We start from the raw sequence: 18,851 nt of genomic DNA, 5'->3' as shown, positions 1-18,851 counted from the left end.
ATCTTATACTAGACATAAATACAGATATGAGAAATTTCACAAATGAGAAGAAACCGTTTAATCCATCAAGCAAGTTTATTTAGCTAATTCCTAAGCTGCCCCTCTATATTTTAAAACCACAACAAATCTTAACTTTGAGTTCACATCAGATAAGCACACGTTGCACCATTTTAAAATTCACCCTTCTAAATGTTTTTAAGGTTGGTAGTTCAAATCCATCTTTGAATGCCTAGTGTGCACTTTACAAGTTATTTTTTGTGTACAAATCACAATTTAGATGCTTACAGGTAAGCAGCATAACAAGCGCTATGGAAAGCAACTTTTCCATGTTCACTAGGTCTCAGTATTTTTTTCCATGAAAGGTGATCAGTTAGAGAATGAGATTTTGAAGGATCCAATCCCTAAAGGACCATCTAATAAGCATGAACCAACCAGAGTGTAATAGGGTTTTTCACGTATCTTTTCACCCATCCACACTGAAATGTTTGTATTTTTAAATTAAAACATAGTAGTGTCGGCAGGGTGTTTAATGTTACAATTTCTTAGTTATAACTTGAAAAATATAAATGGAAGTGTAATTTAATAAAAATGGATGCTTTACATCCCTGCTTTTTTGTTTTTTTAACCTGCTTGTTTTGCACAATAGTGTGAACACTGTGATATAAAAACTGTACAAGTAAGAGATAATCCAGTTCAGTTTTTAGTGTTTGTCGCTTGTTGGTAATCTGTTAAAAATTAGCTTTGCTTTCGGATTTAAAAAAAAAAATAATAAATAAGCAACAACATCAGGAAAAGAGTACTACCAAATCAGTCGATAGAAATAATTATTCTTGAAATTTTTCATTTGTAAGAATAGAAAAATAACATTTGTATGTTTGTTTGTTTTTTTTTTTTATTTATCAGTGCTTAATGAAATTGTGAAGTTCACAGGCTCACCATTTTTTTTTTACATTGTAGGTGAGCAAGTTCCCAGTGAATGCTGTTATATTTCAGTCTGAGTCAAAGTTTACTGTAGCATGTTCTGACTATACTGTTTCTGTATGGAACATTAACCACTGTCCTCCAGATAACTCCATATCGTAAGTTTAAAAGAGTACTTTTAATTATTACACACACAGGCTCTTTGAGTAAGATTATTGAAATTTGTGTTCTTATTCGGTTTTCTCTTGGAAAGTGTGTGGTACATTGGTTATAATCAATGTTTTTAATATTCATTCTTATTTAATAAAGTGATCCTTCTTCTTGACATACTTAATACACTAAGTATCAGGAAATAAAAAATATACCATTTTCATATTTATGCCCTGAATCTGCACAAACATTTTAGTTAAAGATTAAATTTATTACATTACAGAGGTGTTTGTATTATGGTTTACAATTCCAGCCTTATACTGCTGTCTTATGTTTAACAAAGTAATTGTCGTAGTTCTTGCTGAAATAAGTATATTCTTTTGATAGGTTAAAGAATAATGTTACAGTTTTGTAAGAAGTAATTTAAAATAAATTTGATTATGCAATTATGTGAAGAATTAAAATGTATTAAACAGGTCATTGTTGGGGAAAATGCTAAATAATATTTTGGTTTCAAATGTTTACTTTTTAATTGTGTACCCAAATATGAAAATGTGCTTCATTAAACCAATGCTGAACACCAAAATGTGCAATTTTTGCTATTTATAATTTTTCAGGATTTTTTTATTCTTATTTTTTTGTTCTTCTTCAAGGGTAAACCTAGTAACATCTACAAGAGTCAGCTCATCAGTGATTTGTCTTGCCCAAGGCCCAAAACTACTTGGTGGCTGTGCTGACGGAAGTATTGTATCCCTTCCTGACCAAGAGAAATTCCCTACTGAGTAATAATATTTTCAATTTCCTTTTTTTTTTTTTTTATTACTAGGGGGCTGTGCCCCCGGCTCACCCACCGCACAAACCCACCCCCGGGGGTGCACTTTACGCTAGCCACTTTCACTTTCCTGCCACTCGCGTTGTGGGGGGGGAGGCTGCTGAACGCACGCTAAGAAAATGCGGATGGATCAGCTGCTGGCTAGCTGCTACCGAGCTGCGTGACCTGCATGTTACGCTGTGCATCGATTATTTAATAGCCTGTACAGCAGCTGCTGCTGCCGTGCTGCATGATCTGCATGTTGCACTGCGCGACGATCATTTAAAAGCCTGTACAGCAGCTGTACTTTAAGCTAGCTGCTACTTGTGCCGTGCTGCCTGTAGATCATTTAAAAGCCTGTACAACAGCTGTCCTTTTGTCTCACTTACTTGTTCTGCAGGACGTTAAAGTGTCTCTGAGAAATTGTTTGTAAGTAAGGCGTGGCGTGCAAGAAGTCTCGCAGGACTTCAGCATGTGTCTCTGAGATGATCACGTCTCAACCCAAGATTTTTTAATATAATAGATTGTTAATAATTACGTGATCTTGTGGAAAGTGGATAGGGCAGTTTGGATGGAAGTTAGCTGATCTAAGTAAAACCAGATAATGTTTTTTAAACCTGTCATTTCTGTTTGTGGATTAAGTAATAAGTCTGTGTGCTTTTCTTTCCTAAGTTGCAGAACTGATTTTGTGTCTTTGCTGTTTCTCTAAAGTAGCTTTCTAATATTTTTTTTTTACTTTATGGACATTTGAAATGCTGCCTAGCAAAGAGGTGGAAGTAGAATTTCTTTCAAAGAAGGCTTTTGCTTTTGACATTTTTACCTGAGCTCTTTTAGTGTAAGTTACTTGCTATTTAAAATTTGTTTAAAAAACCTAGTTTGACACCGCAACTGGTACATTAGACACTTATTAGTGAGTGAACATTTAAGAATCAGTGTCTCACAATTATATGTGGATCTGTTAAATTAGCAGAGTGGTTAAGTCTAAATTCACAGTGAAGAAAGCAAGAAGTAAAAGTAAGCATAAAGTTCAGTTACAAACTAAAGTGAACATTTAATTTAGCATATGGTTACACTAAAACGTGGTCAAAGCTGCCTTCAATTCAATGTCCATTGTTTTATTTATAGTGTTTGTGTGTAGGATATTAAAAAAACAAATCTAAATGCATTAAACAAAAGAGCAAAAAATAATGATGACCAGAAACAATTTTAATACAAATACAAAATAAGGTTTTCAATGCAATATAATTTTAAATATAATGTTAAGCACTAAAATTTTGTGTACTTTCCCTTAAAGCTGGACTGATGCTCCTTATATTATTGGGTTCCTACAAAAAACTGAGAAGAAGATCTTGATTGCTGTACAATATAACAAAGACCTCGTTCTTAAATTCATAGTAAGTGCCACTTTCAGACTTTCCTAATTTTTTTTCATATTCTGAAAAAGGGAAGCATTGACTTCAAAGGTTTGAAAAGCTATGATGCAGTATACACTGTGTGCACAATTATTAGGCAAGTGAGTATTTTGACCATATCATCATTTTTAATGCGTATATTCCAACTCCAAGCTGTATTAACTTGAATGCTTATTGGATTTAAGCACGTCCGGTGATGTGTATTTGTGTAATGAGGGAGGGTGTGGCCTAAGGAGATCAACACCCTATATCAAGGTGTGCAGAATTATTAGGCAGCTAGTTTTCCTCAGGCAAAATGGGCCAAAAAAAGAGATTTAACTGACTCTGAAAAGTCAAAAATTGTAAAAAGTCTTTCAGAGGGATGCAGCACTTTTGGAATTGCTAAGATATTGGTGTGTGATCACAGAACCATCAAATATTTTGTTGCAAATAGTCAACAGGGTCGCAAGAAACGTGTTGAGAACAAAAGACACAAATTAGCTGCCAAAGATTTGAGAAGAATCAAACGTGAAGCTACCAGGAACCCATTATCCTCCAGTACTTTCATATTCCAGAGCTGCAACCTACCTGGAGTGCCCAGAAGTACAAGGTGTTCAGTGCTCAAAGACATGGCCAAGGTAAGGAGGGCTGAAACCCAACCACCACTGAACAAAAAACATAAGTTGAAACGTCAAAACTGGGCCAAGAAATATCTAAAGACAGATTTTTTTCAAAGGTTTTATGGACCGATGAGATGAGAGTGACTCTTGATGGACCAGATGGATGGACCTGTGGATCAGTAATGGCACAGAGCTCCACTCCAACGTGGAGATGGGGTACTGGTATGAGCTGGTATTTTTAAAGATGAGCTAGTTGGACCTTTTTGCATTGAAGATGAACTCAAAATCAACTCCCAAACCTACTGCCAGTTTTTCGAAGACACTTTCTTCAAACAGTGATACAGGAAAAAGACCATGATTTTTATGCAGGCCAATGCTCCATCACTTGCATCGAAGTTCTCCACTGCGTGGCCAGCCAGTAAAGGCCTTAAAGATGAAGGAATAATGACATGGCCCCTTCCTCATCTGACCTAAACCCTATCGAGAACTTGTGGGCACTTCTTAAACGCTAGATTTACGGGGGAGAAAAACAATACACCTCTCTGAAGAGTGTCTGGGAGGCTGTAGTCACTGCTCCACAAAAGCTGATCGTCAACAGATCAAGAAACTGACAGACTCCATGAATGGAAAGGCTTATGACTGTTATTGGAAAGAAGGGTGGCTATATTGGTCATTGATTGATTGATTTATTTTTTTTTGAAATGTCAGAGATGTTTATTTGTAAATTTTGAGGTGTTTGTTTATTATTCTCATTATAACAGTTGAAAATAAACAAGTGAGATGGGAAAATTTTCATTTTTCCGTTAGTTGCATAATAAATCTGCACACTAATAGTTGCCTAATAATTGTGCGCACATATGTATTCCCCTGATGATGTTCACACTCACATTTCCGTTGTGAAACATTCAGGTTTCAGGTTTATTAACATTTTGGATTGACTGATAGCACTGTGTTTGTTCCATATTAAAATTAATCCTCAAAAATACAACTTGCCTAATAATTGTGCACACAGTGTATGTTTGTAAAGTACAAACAGGCACCATGTGTAAAGAATTTGAAGATGAACTTCAATACTATCAAAAATTTAAAAAATTGTTTGACCCTGATTTGATTTTTTTTTTTTTTTTAGTAGTGGTGAAATTAATAAATTGTTAATTATAAACCAATGATAACAACTTTTTTCAGCAATTACTTCATTTGGAAGGTGTATCTGATATTGGAAAGTTTCTAATTTGACTCTGATTTTGATAAAAAAAAAAACAAAACACAGTAGTATCACAATACTTTTAAAGCTATAAGGGTTATATCGATCATTTATAAAACAATGAATATTTTAAGCAAAATTGTATCATATTTCTTTTAAATTCTTTTCTTTCTTTCAAGTCAAAAAGGTTAATTTCAGTTCATTGAAATCAAACAGTTAATTTCAGATATGATAAGACTAATCCACATAGGATGACGTCACCAGAATAGTAACCAAGAGGTGTGTGCTAAGACTGTCGATTTTTGTCATTTGAAATGATCCTAACGGGAGCAGCTGAAAGAAGAAGAATATTGATTCTGATAGACCCTGTTTACTTATTGCAGATGGTACCACTATTTGATGGATCACAAACTCTAATGATGCAGTAAAAGCAAAAATGCTGAATAACCTTTATAAATGGACAAAACCCTCTTCAAAGCGGTTTTATCCAGATAGGTGCAAAGTGTTGTACAGTATGCATTTAAAAGCAAAATGAATTGAAAACATAAGATGGGTGTCACAAACCTATGCAAATAATTTTGGGGGTTATGTTGACATAGCATTGTTATCCTTCAGGCAACATATATTTAATTTCCACATGATAAAAACTGTTAAGTAGAAATCAAGGGATGCTGTGCTTAATCTGTATAATGTGATGATGATACAGCATCAGGAGTGCCATGTGTGTTTCTGATCATAGTAGCACAAAACAGTTATTATTGTACCCAGATCTGTGATAAGAAAGACTGAACCTGCTGTGCAGAAAAGACTGAGTGAAGTGTATCCATGGACTAAAGGGGACATGGCCTACTTGGACAAGAAAAGTAGCTAAACTACTTAAATTATTACTATTTAATTTTATGTGAATATATAACCCACATCTTCAAAAAATATTTGAAGTGTAAGTACATTTAATCCAAATAAATATTTAATCACATATCACAGATATGATGGTAAACCACTTTTTGATAGAAAACTGTACTTCTTTATGTAAATAATTGTGATAATCTGTAACAAATAATTAGGCAGTGTATAGTTGAAGCAGAAAATTTCTGGGTAAGATATTGGGACAACTTGGCTATTAGCTGAGCAGATGAGAATGATAGACTGAATGATCTTCTGGTATTTATGAAATTGTTAACATTTTCTAAGAAACTAAATTGGTAAACATCTCTCAACAGATTTTGATTACTCGTAACATAAACCTAAATGAAGATTGTTAGCAGGTTGTTAAATAGCAACACACCATATATTTTATATAGTCTGAACAAGAGGTGGTGCAGTGGTAGCACAGCTGTCTCACTTCATGGAGGCTGGGGTTTACAGTATATTCCGGGTCCTCCCTAGGTTTGCATGTTCTCCCCATGTCCACAGGGTTTCCTCCTTTCCTCTGGTTTCCTGCCTCAGTCCAAAGCCATGCTGGCTGGGTAGATTGGACTGGCCCTAATGTTTGTGTGTATCTGTGTTTTCACCTTGTGATAAACTTGGGGCCATGTTTGAGTATTGTACCTACCTTGCACCCAGTGCTTGTTGGGATGGGCTCTAGCTTCCCTACAACCCTACTCAGGGTAAAGTGTGTTTGGAAGATGTATGGATGCATAGTCTGAATATAATTCTGTTGTGATGTATTACTGATATGCCTCTGTCAATGTATTGTAGAAGACAACATAATGTTCATGTAATTTTCTCTGAACACTTTCTCTGTAGTATTTTAGTAAACAGAAATCATTAGATGTTTTATTATGCTTTGCATTTAGTTAGCAAATGTAATCTTGACCACCAAAACATACACACACTGACAAACGTGTTATTTTTTTCCCCTTCAAAAGAGACCTTAACCTTTGCTTATAATTAGTGCAAAAAAAAAGGTTTAAAAGCATGCTGGGTTTTCACTCATTATTAAAATATTTTGCAGATCCCTTGGTACTGCCTGCTCTTGGAAAAACTATTCAATAATTAAAAATATATCATAAAGCTAGCTTTTATTTCATGCATTGTCTCACCAGCTCACCATGTTTTTGTGCCTCTGTTTGAAGCTACCCTTTAATTACACCAAATAAAACTGTAAAATTGCAAACAAGAGACATTCCTACAAAATACACACCCTCCCATAATTATTTTGTCCATGTGAATTTTACTAATTCGCAGAACCCTTCGCGTACCATCCTAATCCCTGTACTGTGGTCCTGATAACAAGTACCAGAAGTATATCAAAACTTGAGGTAGGTGTTCACCTGTAGCACACACCAATTCTGGAAGTGACCAGATTTCTTTTCCAACTGGTTTGCCATCTCCCAATCATAGCTATTGTCAAATGATTTGACTTGCATTTGCCAAAAAAAAGAATACTTGTTTTACTATAATTTGTTTGTTTATTAGTACTTTCAGCATTTTTTTGTCTCAGCATTATAAACAAGAATGAACTATATATATATGCAAATAACTCTGACATCCCCTGAAATTCTATTAACTGCAGTTTTCTTTTCTTCTCCCACATTGTCAACTGACCACGTGCCTATTTTTATGTTAATCTGACTTTATATTGCCCAAATTTTGTTTATGTAAATCACTGAGATTTATTTCACTTTCACTAATTGTTTAACTTTATATCTCTGTTTACCTATATAAATCTTTCTTAGTATAGAAATGAAGTGTTGTCATACTATAGTTTTTCAATATATGCAATATATACTTGATTTTCTTAAATGTTTATTGTCATTTTCAGTCTTTTAACCCCTTGAAGCTCTGCAATATTAACAAAAGCAAGGAGATGATTTCCACAGAAGGACAATGTTGGATTACATGTGTCGCATCATTTAAAGGTATATCTATCAAAATTTTCATTGTGAAAAATTTTTAAACTTTTGGTGGGTAAAATTTAAACCCTGACCCTACATGATATTGTTGCCACCAATCTTAAAAGACTGTGCCTGATTAGTAAAGCAGTCTTCGTTTTCAAGTGTTGTTCAAAGAACCAGCTACCACAGAAACCCAATACCTGAGTTGCAGTTTTATAATATTGCAATTTTTAAGAAGTATGGTGCATATATATTGCAATGTGTTATTGTTTGAGTGAAGTTAAAGCTGAAACCATATTCCAACAGGCAAACATGTTAATCTGTTACATCTATAAGAAAACATCTTGACTCAAAAGAAATCCACTTAAACATTTTTGTAGTTGTTTCAATAGATTATTTAAGTATCTACTGTCTCCACGCTAATGCCGAAAATAAGAAGCACACATCAGCACATCATCTAAAATTGACTCAGGGTGACTGTGATGGGCAGGTACGCTGTTAAGTGATTGTTCATGCAAAATGCCCAATGCCTGTGTTTGCTGGGATAAGCCTTGCCTTCCCCACGACCCTGCTAAAGGATAAAGCAGGCTTAGATGCTGCTATGAAGGGCATGTAACCCATTAATCTGCTATAAATTAAGTTTCATATTCTGTGCTAAATGCTGTCCAATTTTCGACTACTAATAAAAGTTCTTTGTTAATTAGCTTCTCCACTTTCCCTTAAATTATATTATTTTGTGACTATTTAAAGCTATATAAAATATAGAAATCTCTTCATTCCTACTGTTTTTCCCAGCTAACACAGGGGCTGCTTCTTTCAATGCCTTCCTCCACTTCTTATGATCTAGGGGGTTTTCAGGGTTGACATCAATCTGGCTCATGTCCTCCTTGATTCTGTTGAGCCATTGCTTTTTGGGTCTTCCGCTTGGTTGCTTGCCATCCGGACTGAGTCAAAAGGCGATCTTGGCCACTGTCACTCCTTCTCTATGCAGGACATGTCCATATCACCTCAATCGAGCCTTTTGCATCTTCTCAGGTGATTGTTGCCACTCCCATTCTTCTTCTAATGTCTATGTTCATGACATGATCCCACCTCGTGAGTCCAAGAGACCATCGGAGCATCTTCATCTCCATCGTATGTAGTGCCTGTTCTTGTTGTGCAGTGGCCAGCCAACATTCAATACCGTAGAGGTTCACTGGTCGAACACATTTGCCTTGATATAATTAGGAATCCATCAATCGCACAAGACATCCCTTACTAAAAGCCACTTAAAACATGCTGTGGCAACACACGGGTGTCAGGGTGGGTGCTTAAATGGGAGCCAAGGTATTTGAACTCCATGATCTTGTTCAGATTGTGGCCATCCACTCGTATTGTTTGTTGTCTGTGTTGGCCGCTTTCAAGGTATTCTGTCTTCCTGAGGTTTAGTCACAGGCTGTTTTCGTCTTGTCTTTCCACTGCGGTGTCTGCTGCTGTATGGCTGGTCTTGTTTCGTGATCATGACGTCATCTGCATACAGCAATGTCCATGGTACTAGGGGCTGGATATCTGCTGTAACTGTGTCCATACGTTGGATGAAGAGCCGAGATAGAGAAATTTAACAAAATTAACTTTACAGTGTTGAAATATCACTCTACTTTTTAATAATAAAATATTGTATTTTAATTGTAATGTTTTATTTTTTTATTTTGATGTGGAGTATGATGAGGCAGCACAGCACAGAGAACTTGAATTTTCTCCTGTTAGTTTACTGTTTTTGTAGAATTTGCACATTTATTTCTCTGTCAGGACATTTTTTTTCAGGAACTCTAGTTTTTAGCATATGGAAGGAAACATGCAGCTTAAGGTAATTAATGACTGTAAGTTGTCTCTAAATGAATGTTTGTTAGTGTGTAAGTAAATGGCATCTTCTTTCAGGCAATGAAGCTCAAAGTGATGACAAACTGGATCACACAGTGATAAAACAATAACATGAGGTTCTTGTCTACTTTAAATAATCAGAGTTTACAGATTAGAAATAAGCACAGATTGCCTTTAGAGTATATGTTTTTTGTATTTTTTTACAGTTAAGATTATTATCTAGGTGAGCTCTTAAGTATTTAAATTTAGTCATTATTTTCAACTTCTCCTCCAAAACAATGCCCAATAAACATGCAGATTTCTGTTTCTTAAAGTCAAATATTATTTCTTTGGTCTTTTTGACATTCAGAGTCAAAAATTCCATACTTTTACTAAACAACCCATTTGGCTGAGGTAAGGGCTTTTTATCTCAGCCAGCTATGTGTCCTATAAGCATGGTCTCATCAGCATACTTAATAATAGAGCAGTGGGCATTGTTCTGTACAGTGTAACTAGCAATGGTGATAAAACACAAACTTGAATGACTTTTGAAAAAGTGTCTTGTACTTTGACTGTATATGAATGACTAAGCGTGGGTTAAATTCTTATAAATGTGGATTAATGTATTGTCATGTGAAAGGTTTGTCTACCGTAACTAAAGAAATAATTTACCTTTGGTTGGCTATTATCACTCACAATTAGTAATCATTTGGCATTTACCTTTCTCACTTAACCGTTTAGTTAATCCAAACCATTGCAAGATAATGAACCAAGAATAAACGTGAGAACGTGAATGATCACTTATCTGATAACATGTTTCCACTTTTGCATGGCTGTACTTACAAAGTTGTATTTGTAGGCATTAAAGCCCAAAGACTATGCAACAATTTCCCCTTGGGGATTAAGAAAGTATAAAGAATTAAGGAATCAAAATGTTGTTTTCCATTATGTGAGTTCTTATTATTAGTGATCAACCTTTTTTTATTAAATAAAGACAGCATATAAACAAAAGCAAACATACCATACAAAGAACCAAATGCTCCCAATCCCACCCTTTCTTGTCCAGCCTGAGCCAAGGGTAGTAAAAACAAATTATTTTGAAAGAATCCAGTTGACAGCGAAGAGAAAAATCGAGCTAAAAAATTGAGACTTTGATTTACTGGTTGATTACACATCCTGCTTCCGCTATATATTAAGTTTTACTGTCAAATAATCCACAGTTGTCTGTTTTTTGTCACATGCTGAATCAAGACTCAGACATCAAGCTCAAAACATTTCCTGTCTTAGTCATAATTGCCTTCAAATTATGATGTCTGTCCCTCCATCTTCAATGTAAACATCACTTTTCCGACAGTTCCTCCTCCTTTTGCTTAAGCTCATGCCTCAAGTCATTACTCTCTCAAAATCACTGAAATCTTACCTTTAGGCAGTCGCATGAAATATAATGAGCAACTGGGTGTGCCTATAATTTTTATATATAATGGAATGTTAGAACTCAAATTTTAATATAATGTTTAACTCCTTTCATGGTTTGCCTACTCTCCATTTTCCTAAATTTCAACAATATTTTTAAAGTAATTTACAATGTCACCAAATGAGTAAAATAAATATAATTTATGTATCTAGTATTGTACTTCATAGCAGTACATTTACCTAGTATTCAATTCAAATGGGTGATGCTAATAAACTAAAACGATCATCTCCCTGTCCATCATTTTAATTCCTTTATCCAATCAGTATCAGGTAGCAACCAGCCTAGGAAAACGATAATCATGTTGTGTGATTATGTTGTATTCAAATTAATTAGGTGCTTAGGTGTTTAATCCTTAATTTTATTTAATTTTTTCTCCTCAGACTTTTTTATTTGTGGAGATTCTGAAGGATACATGTGGTACAAAGAGTTTTCTAAAGACTGTGAATGGAGCAAGATGAAGGTAATGAATTTAAGTGCTTTACAAATAGTAAAGAACCTAAACATTCTGCCTCTCCCTTGTGTGGTATGTTGAGAAGCAGAGCAGTGAAAGGATGCGAAGATTTAAAAAAAGGTACAAAGGGAGGTTATTTGTTAGAAATTCCTTTGTTATGGAGTGGACTATTTTTTATGGCAGAGTCGTAAAATTCTCATGCAACTCCTACTCCAGAACTTAGAACTTTTGAAGTAGGTGTCAACTTATAACAACATATTGGGAGTGTCTTCACGCAGCTGCTTTCCATTACACAAACACGTTCAGCACCACAATCAACTGGGGATCGATCAGCTGATGCTGGTACATCACTTTTGTTTTCGATCTGTAGATCACTTGCATCAAAATCAGAGTCTGGTCCAACAATAATACACAAAATATTGTCCACTTAGTATTTTGCTTTGCGCAGTCACTTCACTCTCTTGCTGGATCCATCTTTAGCTCCAGTAGCTGGCATCAGTATGAAGACAGCTTGGGTGTTTGGCGCCAGTATGAAGATAGCCCGGGCAGACGGCGCTTGCATGAATGAAGGCAGCTCTAGCACTTGGCAGCTACTCTGCTGTGCATCACTACAAGTCAAGTCAAGTTGGTGAGCATGCACTGCTACAGTGTGTTACCGCACCCACTACATGATGAAACAACTCGGGATCCCGGTTGGCAACCCCCCAGATAGACACACGGTCCAGTCCCACCCTCTGGAAAAAACCAACTATCTGCCACAGCCAGATGTTACATGGGCGACCCCTTGGCCTGGTCCAGCCACTCGGGTCCCCAACAATGAGGATCTTACGAGTTGGATCACCCGTAGTGCCATAAATGACTCTCCCTCACAATGCAGGTAATGTGACTCCATGAGCAACCCAAGGATTTTCCAGAGATACACAGTACCAAAGGAGTCCAGTCCTCATTTCACATCACTGGATAACATCCATGTCTCGCAACCATATAGCAAGACAGGAAGCACCATGACTCTAAAGACTTGAACTTTTGTCCTTTTGCATAAATATCGGGAGCGCCACACACCCCTTTCCAGCGACCTCATGACCCTCCATGCTCTCCCAATCCATCTACTCACTTCATAGGAAGAGTCACCAGACACATGAATGTCACTGTCAAGATAAGTAAACATCTCGACGAGGTTGACACTCTCTCCACAAACGGACACACTGCTGATGGCTGTGCCAGCTGCGAAGAAAATATTCATCACTCAAAGAGTTACTAAGCAAGACTTCACATTGAATTGAGACATCTGTTCAAACCAACACACTAACATAAACACACCAATATGTAAAAATACAAGTGTAATTTGATTTAAAGAATGTTGTCACCTGAGTTAGTGTAGTGTCTGTGCTGTGCTGCTTCCTTGCCACAGGGATACTGGAGTTCAAGTCCCTTTCGCTGCCTGCGTGGAGTTTGTATGAATGAATTTCATTCTGGTTCTTTTGATTCCTCTCACAATCCAAAGTGCCCTTACTGAAAAAATGTGATGTGCCTGCCTGATATGAATCCAAGAATTGAATTGTTACTGAGTTTTTGTGATAGTCATGGACTGTCTTTAACAACCACCATTTTTAATTGCCAGGTTGCTAATAAGTTTACCTGGCATTAGAATACCTTGGGCCAAAGCACAACAATCATGTTTATATTCTAATCACTTGATTCAAAACCATATATTCTGGGCATTTAGATAAAGTTAGGTTCTGAACTTTAACTGATCCCCATTGTTGATAAGTTGGGTCAGATGGCTAGAGCATCCACTGGACACACATAAAAGACAGAAACAGGGGCTGAGCCAGTGCCTGGAACGACTAATAGAAATTATCTTCCACCTCTGCATCATGAAATAGATTAGGGTCATAGAGTCCAAATAGACCCTTTTTAAGACCTTAGCAGCAGAGGCAACTGCAACAAGCTGTAAACAAAACTTGGATAATTGCCAGCCATAACAAAAGTCCTAGGATACATTTATGGACCTCAGCAGTATGGAATGCTGTTAAGCTGAAGAAGTGTCATTTCTTGGCACATGAGCAAGAGGGTCTCTAGAAGTGATAGAGGTCCTGACCGGCCACAACATTGGCAGTTGCAGCAGTGGTCAAACCAAAGACCTATATATTGGTGAAATTTGGAGAGACCATAGAAAATGATTTTCAGTCATCTTTGAAGAGTTTCTGACAAACATTTAAAAATTCAGGATGGGTAGGCAGAACATTGCCCATGCTCTTCTTAGTAAGGATAGTGAAAATGTAATCTCAGCTGGGGATATCATTGAACGGTGGAAGGAGCACTCTGAGGAACTCCTAAATGGACACAGCATTCTCAGAGGAATTCATGCTAGATGCAGTGTCTGAAACAGTGTCCATATCTGTGGAAAAAGTCACTGAAATGATTAAAATAATTTTGTAATGACAAGGCCAGAGGGTGGAAAATGATGACAAAAATCCTCCATTGTAAGTGCAGTTGCAAACATTACACAACACTCAAAGTCTAAGTTTTCTTTAATTCTATCTTTCTCTGTTCCTCAACAGGTACACAAAGATAAAGTCAGTGCATTGAAAATGACTGAAAGTGTGATTATTACAGCATCCTATGACCATACTGTAAAACTGTGGGATTGTGAGACAATGAAACAGGTAATAACATAACATTACAAGAAAGCATCAGCTTATTAGGAAAGTGAAATATAAGCAAATTCTTCTTCTTTTGGATGCTCCTGTTAGGGGTTGCCACAGCGGATCATCTTCTTCCATGTCTTTCTGTCCTCTGCATCTTGCTCTGTTACACCCATCACCTGCATGTCCTCTCTCACCACATCCATAAACCTTCGCTTAGGCCTTCCTCTTTTCCTCTTGCCTGGCAGCTCTCCTTAACATCTGTTTCCCAATATACCCAGCATCTCTCCTCTGCACATGTCCAAACCAACACAATCTCACCTGTCTGACTTTGTCTCCCAACCATCGAACCTAAGCTGACCCTCTAATGTACTCATTTCTAATCCTGTCCATCCTCGTCACACACAATGCAAATCATAGCATCTTTAACTCTACAACCTCCAGCTCTGTCTCCTGTTGTCTGGACAGTGCCACAGTTTCCAACCCATATAACACAGCTGGTCTCACTACCATCCTGTAGACCTTCCCTTTCACGCTTGCTGATACCCGTTTGTCACAAATTACTCGTGACACTCTTCTCTACCCATTCCACCCTGCATGCACTCTCTTTTTCACCTCTCTTCCAGAGTCCTAGTTACTCTGTACTGTTGATCCCAAGTATTTAAATTCATCCACCAACTCTACTCCCTGCATGATCACCATTCCACCTTCTTCTCATTTACACACATGTATTCTGTCTTGTTCCTACTGACCTTCATTCCTCTCCTCTCTAGACCATATCTCCACCTCTCCAGGGTCTCCTCAACCTGTTCCCTACTCTCGCTACAGATCACAATGTCATTAGCAAGCATCATAGTCCACGGGGACTCCTGTCTAATCACATCTGTCAACCTGTCCATCACTATTGCAAATAAGGAAGGGCTCAGAGCTGATCCCTGATGTAATTCCACCTCCACGTTGAATGCATTTGTCACTCCTACCTAAGACCTCACCACGTTATATTTCCTTCATACTTATCTTGTACAACTCTTATATACTTTTCTGTCATTCCTGACTTCCTCACACAATAGCACAACTCCTCTCGAGGTACCCTGCCATATGCTTTCTTCCTGTCCACAAAGACACAAAGCAACTCCTTCTGGCCTTCTCTGTACTTCACCATCAATACCCTCAGAGCAAACATTTCATTAAATAATCTGGTTAAAAACTCCACTGCCATCTATCCTAAACACCTCCATGCTTCCATAGGTATGTCATCTGGACCAACAGCCTTTCCATTCTTCATCCTCTTATAGCTATCCTTACTTCCTCCTTGCTAATCCGTTGTACTTCCTTATTCACTATCTCCAAATCATCCAACCTTCTCTCTCGCTCTTTCTCTTCATTCATCAGCCTCTCAAAGTACTCTTTCCATATGCTCAACACACCCTCCTCTTTATCCTTTATCACCCTAACCTGCTGCACATCTTTCCCAGCTCGGTTCCTCTGTTTAGCCAATCAGTACAGGTCCTTTTCTTCCTCCTTAATGTGCAACCTCTCATACAACTCAGCATACACCTTTTCTTTATCCTTCGCCACCTCTCTCTTCACCTTACGCCTTATCTCCTTGTACTCTTGTCTATTTTCTGCATTTCTCTGACTATCCCACTTCTTCTTCACCATCCTCTTCCTCTGTATACTCTCCTATACTTCCCCATTCCACCACCAGGTTTCCTTTTCCTCCTTCCTCTGTCCAGATGTCATGCCAAACACCCTTCTTGCTGTCACCATTACTACTTCTGCTGTGGTTGCCCAGCTGTCTGGTAATTCTATATGGAAAGTCAAATTTAAGCATAATAGCAACAAATGTCAAAATCATTAACTTTCTGACACATAGTCTAACATGTCATGAAAGGCAAAGAGAGCTTTTTTTAAAGATGAGAAAAAGCAAGGTAGTGATTTGAGGATGTGATTTTATTCAAATAGACATATCTGATCACAGTGTTATGTGAAAAAGTTGTTTTAGAGTAAAGGTCAGTGTTTTATAGTGATACAAATTGAAAATTGCCAGCCCACTAACTAGGATTAAATCAAATTATAAACTATACCATAATATATGATATTAATAAATTATATAATAATTTTTCATAATAAAATCAATAATAAATTATTGTTGGGTTTCATTTTTATTACTGCTTAATTTTTTTTTTATCAAAGTAACACAGTATCAGTATATTTCTAGTCTGTTATTATTTTTGCAAGTTCTTTTAATTTGAGAAAAGAACTTAGAAAATGCAATTATCTTTTCAGGCAAGTCTGAGATCCTTCGAATAAAATCATAACTTTGTGATTGTTAAACATACACAAGCAATGTACAGATATTACCTTGTTTTCTTAGTGTTCTAATGGTGGAATCAGAAAGTAAACTTACAAATTTTAAAGAACTGTACAAAATATGAAAATATTTCATTCCTCAATAAAAGTAAGGTTCTTATAAAATACAAAACAACAAATCTTGGCACATAACACATGTACTTGAGTTTGTGCTATAAGCTACACGATTTGAAAGATGTGAGCTTTAGAATATATTGGAATTTCCTTCATAAATCTTTATAATGTATTAAATGAAGCTGCAAAACAAGCAATAGGAATTTAATAAACAAAGCAATAAAAACAAACTTTGTTGGATTTCTTTTAGGTGGGTTTGTTTCTATGTAAGGCACCAGTTTCTTGTATGGAATTAAACCCCACTCAAGACAGATTGTTGGCATGTGGAGATATTCTGGGAAATATTTACTTTATTGAGTGGACAAAATGAAGAACAGTAAAGTAAGGTGTAAATTTAAACGTTTTTACACTTTTACCATAAATATACTGTAAAGACGTTTGTGTATTGTTAATGGTGCTATGTGGGTTATTCTTAAAATGTATTCTTTTTTAAGCAATAAGAAATGGGCTGATTAGGAATTTAACTGAAATGGATGTGTTGATTCAATAACCTGTATTATCCTTAAATCAACTATTTAAAATCTTTTGGATAATTGCTTAGAATATATTTTGCTATTATTGGAATATTTACTCAATGTTATTTAGTTGCAATACTGAAATGAATATATTGTAATTATACATTATACTTATGTAGTAACTGAAAAAATGCAGTGAATCATTTGATCTGTAATTGCATATTGCTCATTCAGCTATTTTCCAGGGAACAAATTGATTAATAAAATAAACAGCAAAAAAAAGAGTTGTTCTTTGTGTAAAGAATGCAAATGTAAAGAATGCAAATTTTAATGTAAGAGTTTCAGATAAGTGTTTTCTTCTATTATGAATGAATGCGATTTTGTAGATGAGTGTGTCCTCATGTATTGCATGGGCAATTCTACCCTCCAGCTCCAAATTCATCATTAGAAGTTTGCATCTGAAGTCTCTTCTGTAATTACGAAAGTTTACATCCCCTCTACCAATAATTCACCAATCAAAAAACAGCACTTGCAAGAGCCCACCCTCCCAGCTTGGATGAGTAAAAGGGACACTTCATTTCAGGGCTTATGTCATGTTACATGTGGAGTCACTGAAATAACTTAATGAAGAAATGTATGCATAAAAAATAAGCAGCCTATATGTATATCTATATATTTCATGTTACATTTATTTATTTTCATGATACATTTATTTATTTTTACTGACATTCCGTGTTGTTATTGTTTATTAATTGTCACACTAGCTGTGTTATCTGTTTAAGACAGGTTCAAATCTAAATAATCAATGTTGACCTCAACATTAATGTTTGCAATGTACCATGCAGTACATGCGTCTCTGTTCTATGCCATTTGGTATGGAATTCATAAAACAGTTTTAATGTTTGTGATGAGCCATCTCTTAGAATGAAAAAAGCAGTGCATTTTATTACTACAATTTTTGTGATGCACCATCTTTTGGAATGACAGAGACATAACAGCTGGATGGACATGTCCTTTTATTAAGGTAAATTTCACAGTACTTTTATTTGTGCATGTTTTTTAAATGTGTCCAAAATATTCCTCCATAGAAAAGGGTATGAGTCTTTCTCTGCATGTAATGGTACTGACCATCACTGTCCTTTCTGCATTAAGTTCGCCTACCATTGCAACAGGTCCACTGAGGATGCCATCTTCATAACACTTCACACCACCCTGTCTCATCTGGACAACAAGAACTGTTAGGTTGCTGTTTGTGGACTACAGCTCTGCATTTAACACTGTCATTCCATCCCAGCTTATCACTAAACTCCTGGATCTGGGGCTTAGCTCTTCACTGTGCAACTGGGTATTAGACTTCCTTACTGGCAGACCTCAGCAAGTGTGTATTGGTGGAAAAACCTCCACCATCATCACCATCAACACTGGCACCCCGCAAGCCAGCGTGCTGAGCCCCCTGTGTTACTCTCTCTACACCCATGACTGCGTAGCTAAGTACAGCTCTAACATCATCCTCAAGATTGCTGACGATACCACTGTAATAGGTCTGAACAGTGAGGACAATGA

General features: G+C 36.5%; 1 protein-coding gene across 4 annotated transcripts in view; it reads left to right on the top strand.

The window, feature by feature from the left end:
• LOC120523818 (telomerase protein component 1-like) overlaps positions 1-17,570 on the top strand; it is a 157,013-nt gene extending 139,443 nt beyond the window's left edge. For 3 of the 4 annotated variants that reach the window (XM_039745470.1, XM_039745451.1, XM_039745460.1), the window contains exons 49-55: positions 958-1,079; positions 1,725-1,853; positions 3,177-3,276; positions 7,862-7,958; positions 11,628-11,707; positions 14,263-14,367; positions 17,024-17,570. In XM_039745470.1, the coding sequence (XP_039601404.1) occupies positions 958-1,079; positions 1,725-1,853; positions 3,177-3,276; positions 7,862-7,958; positions 11,628-11,707; positions 14,263-14,367; positions 17,024-17,143 (753 nt within the window). In that variant the 3' untranslated portion in view covers positions 17,144-17,570. Of the gene's footprint in view, positions 1-957; positions 1,080-1,724; positions 1,854-3,176; positions 3,277-7,861; positions 7,959-11,627; positions 11,708-14,262; positions 14,368-17,023 lie in introns of those variants that run through there. The other variant, XM_039745477.1, reaches the window with a different exon arrangement.
• Positions 17,571-18,851: the final 1,281 nt, after the last annotated feature.

This window comes from Polypterus senegalus, chromosome 1, assembly GCF_016835505.1.
Source record: "Polypterus senegalus isolate Bchr_013 chromosome 1, ASM1683550v1, whole genome shotgun sequence".
Lineage (NCBI taxonomy): Eukaryota > Metazoa > Chordata > Cladistia > Polypteriformes > Polypteridae > Polypterus > Polypterus senegalus.
This window is presented reverse-complemented; position numbering and strand designations above follow the sequence as displayed.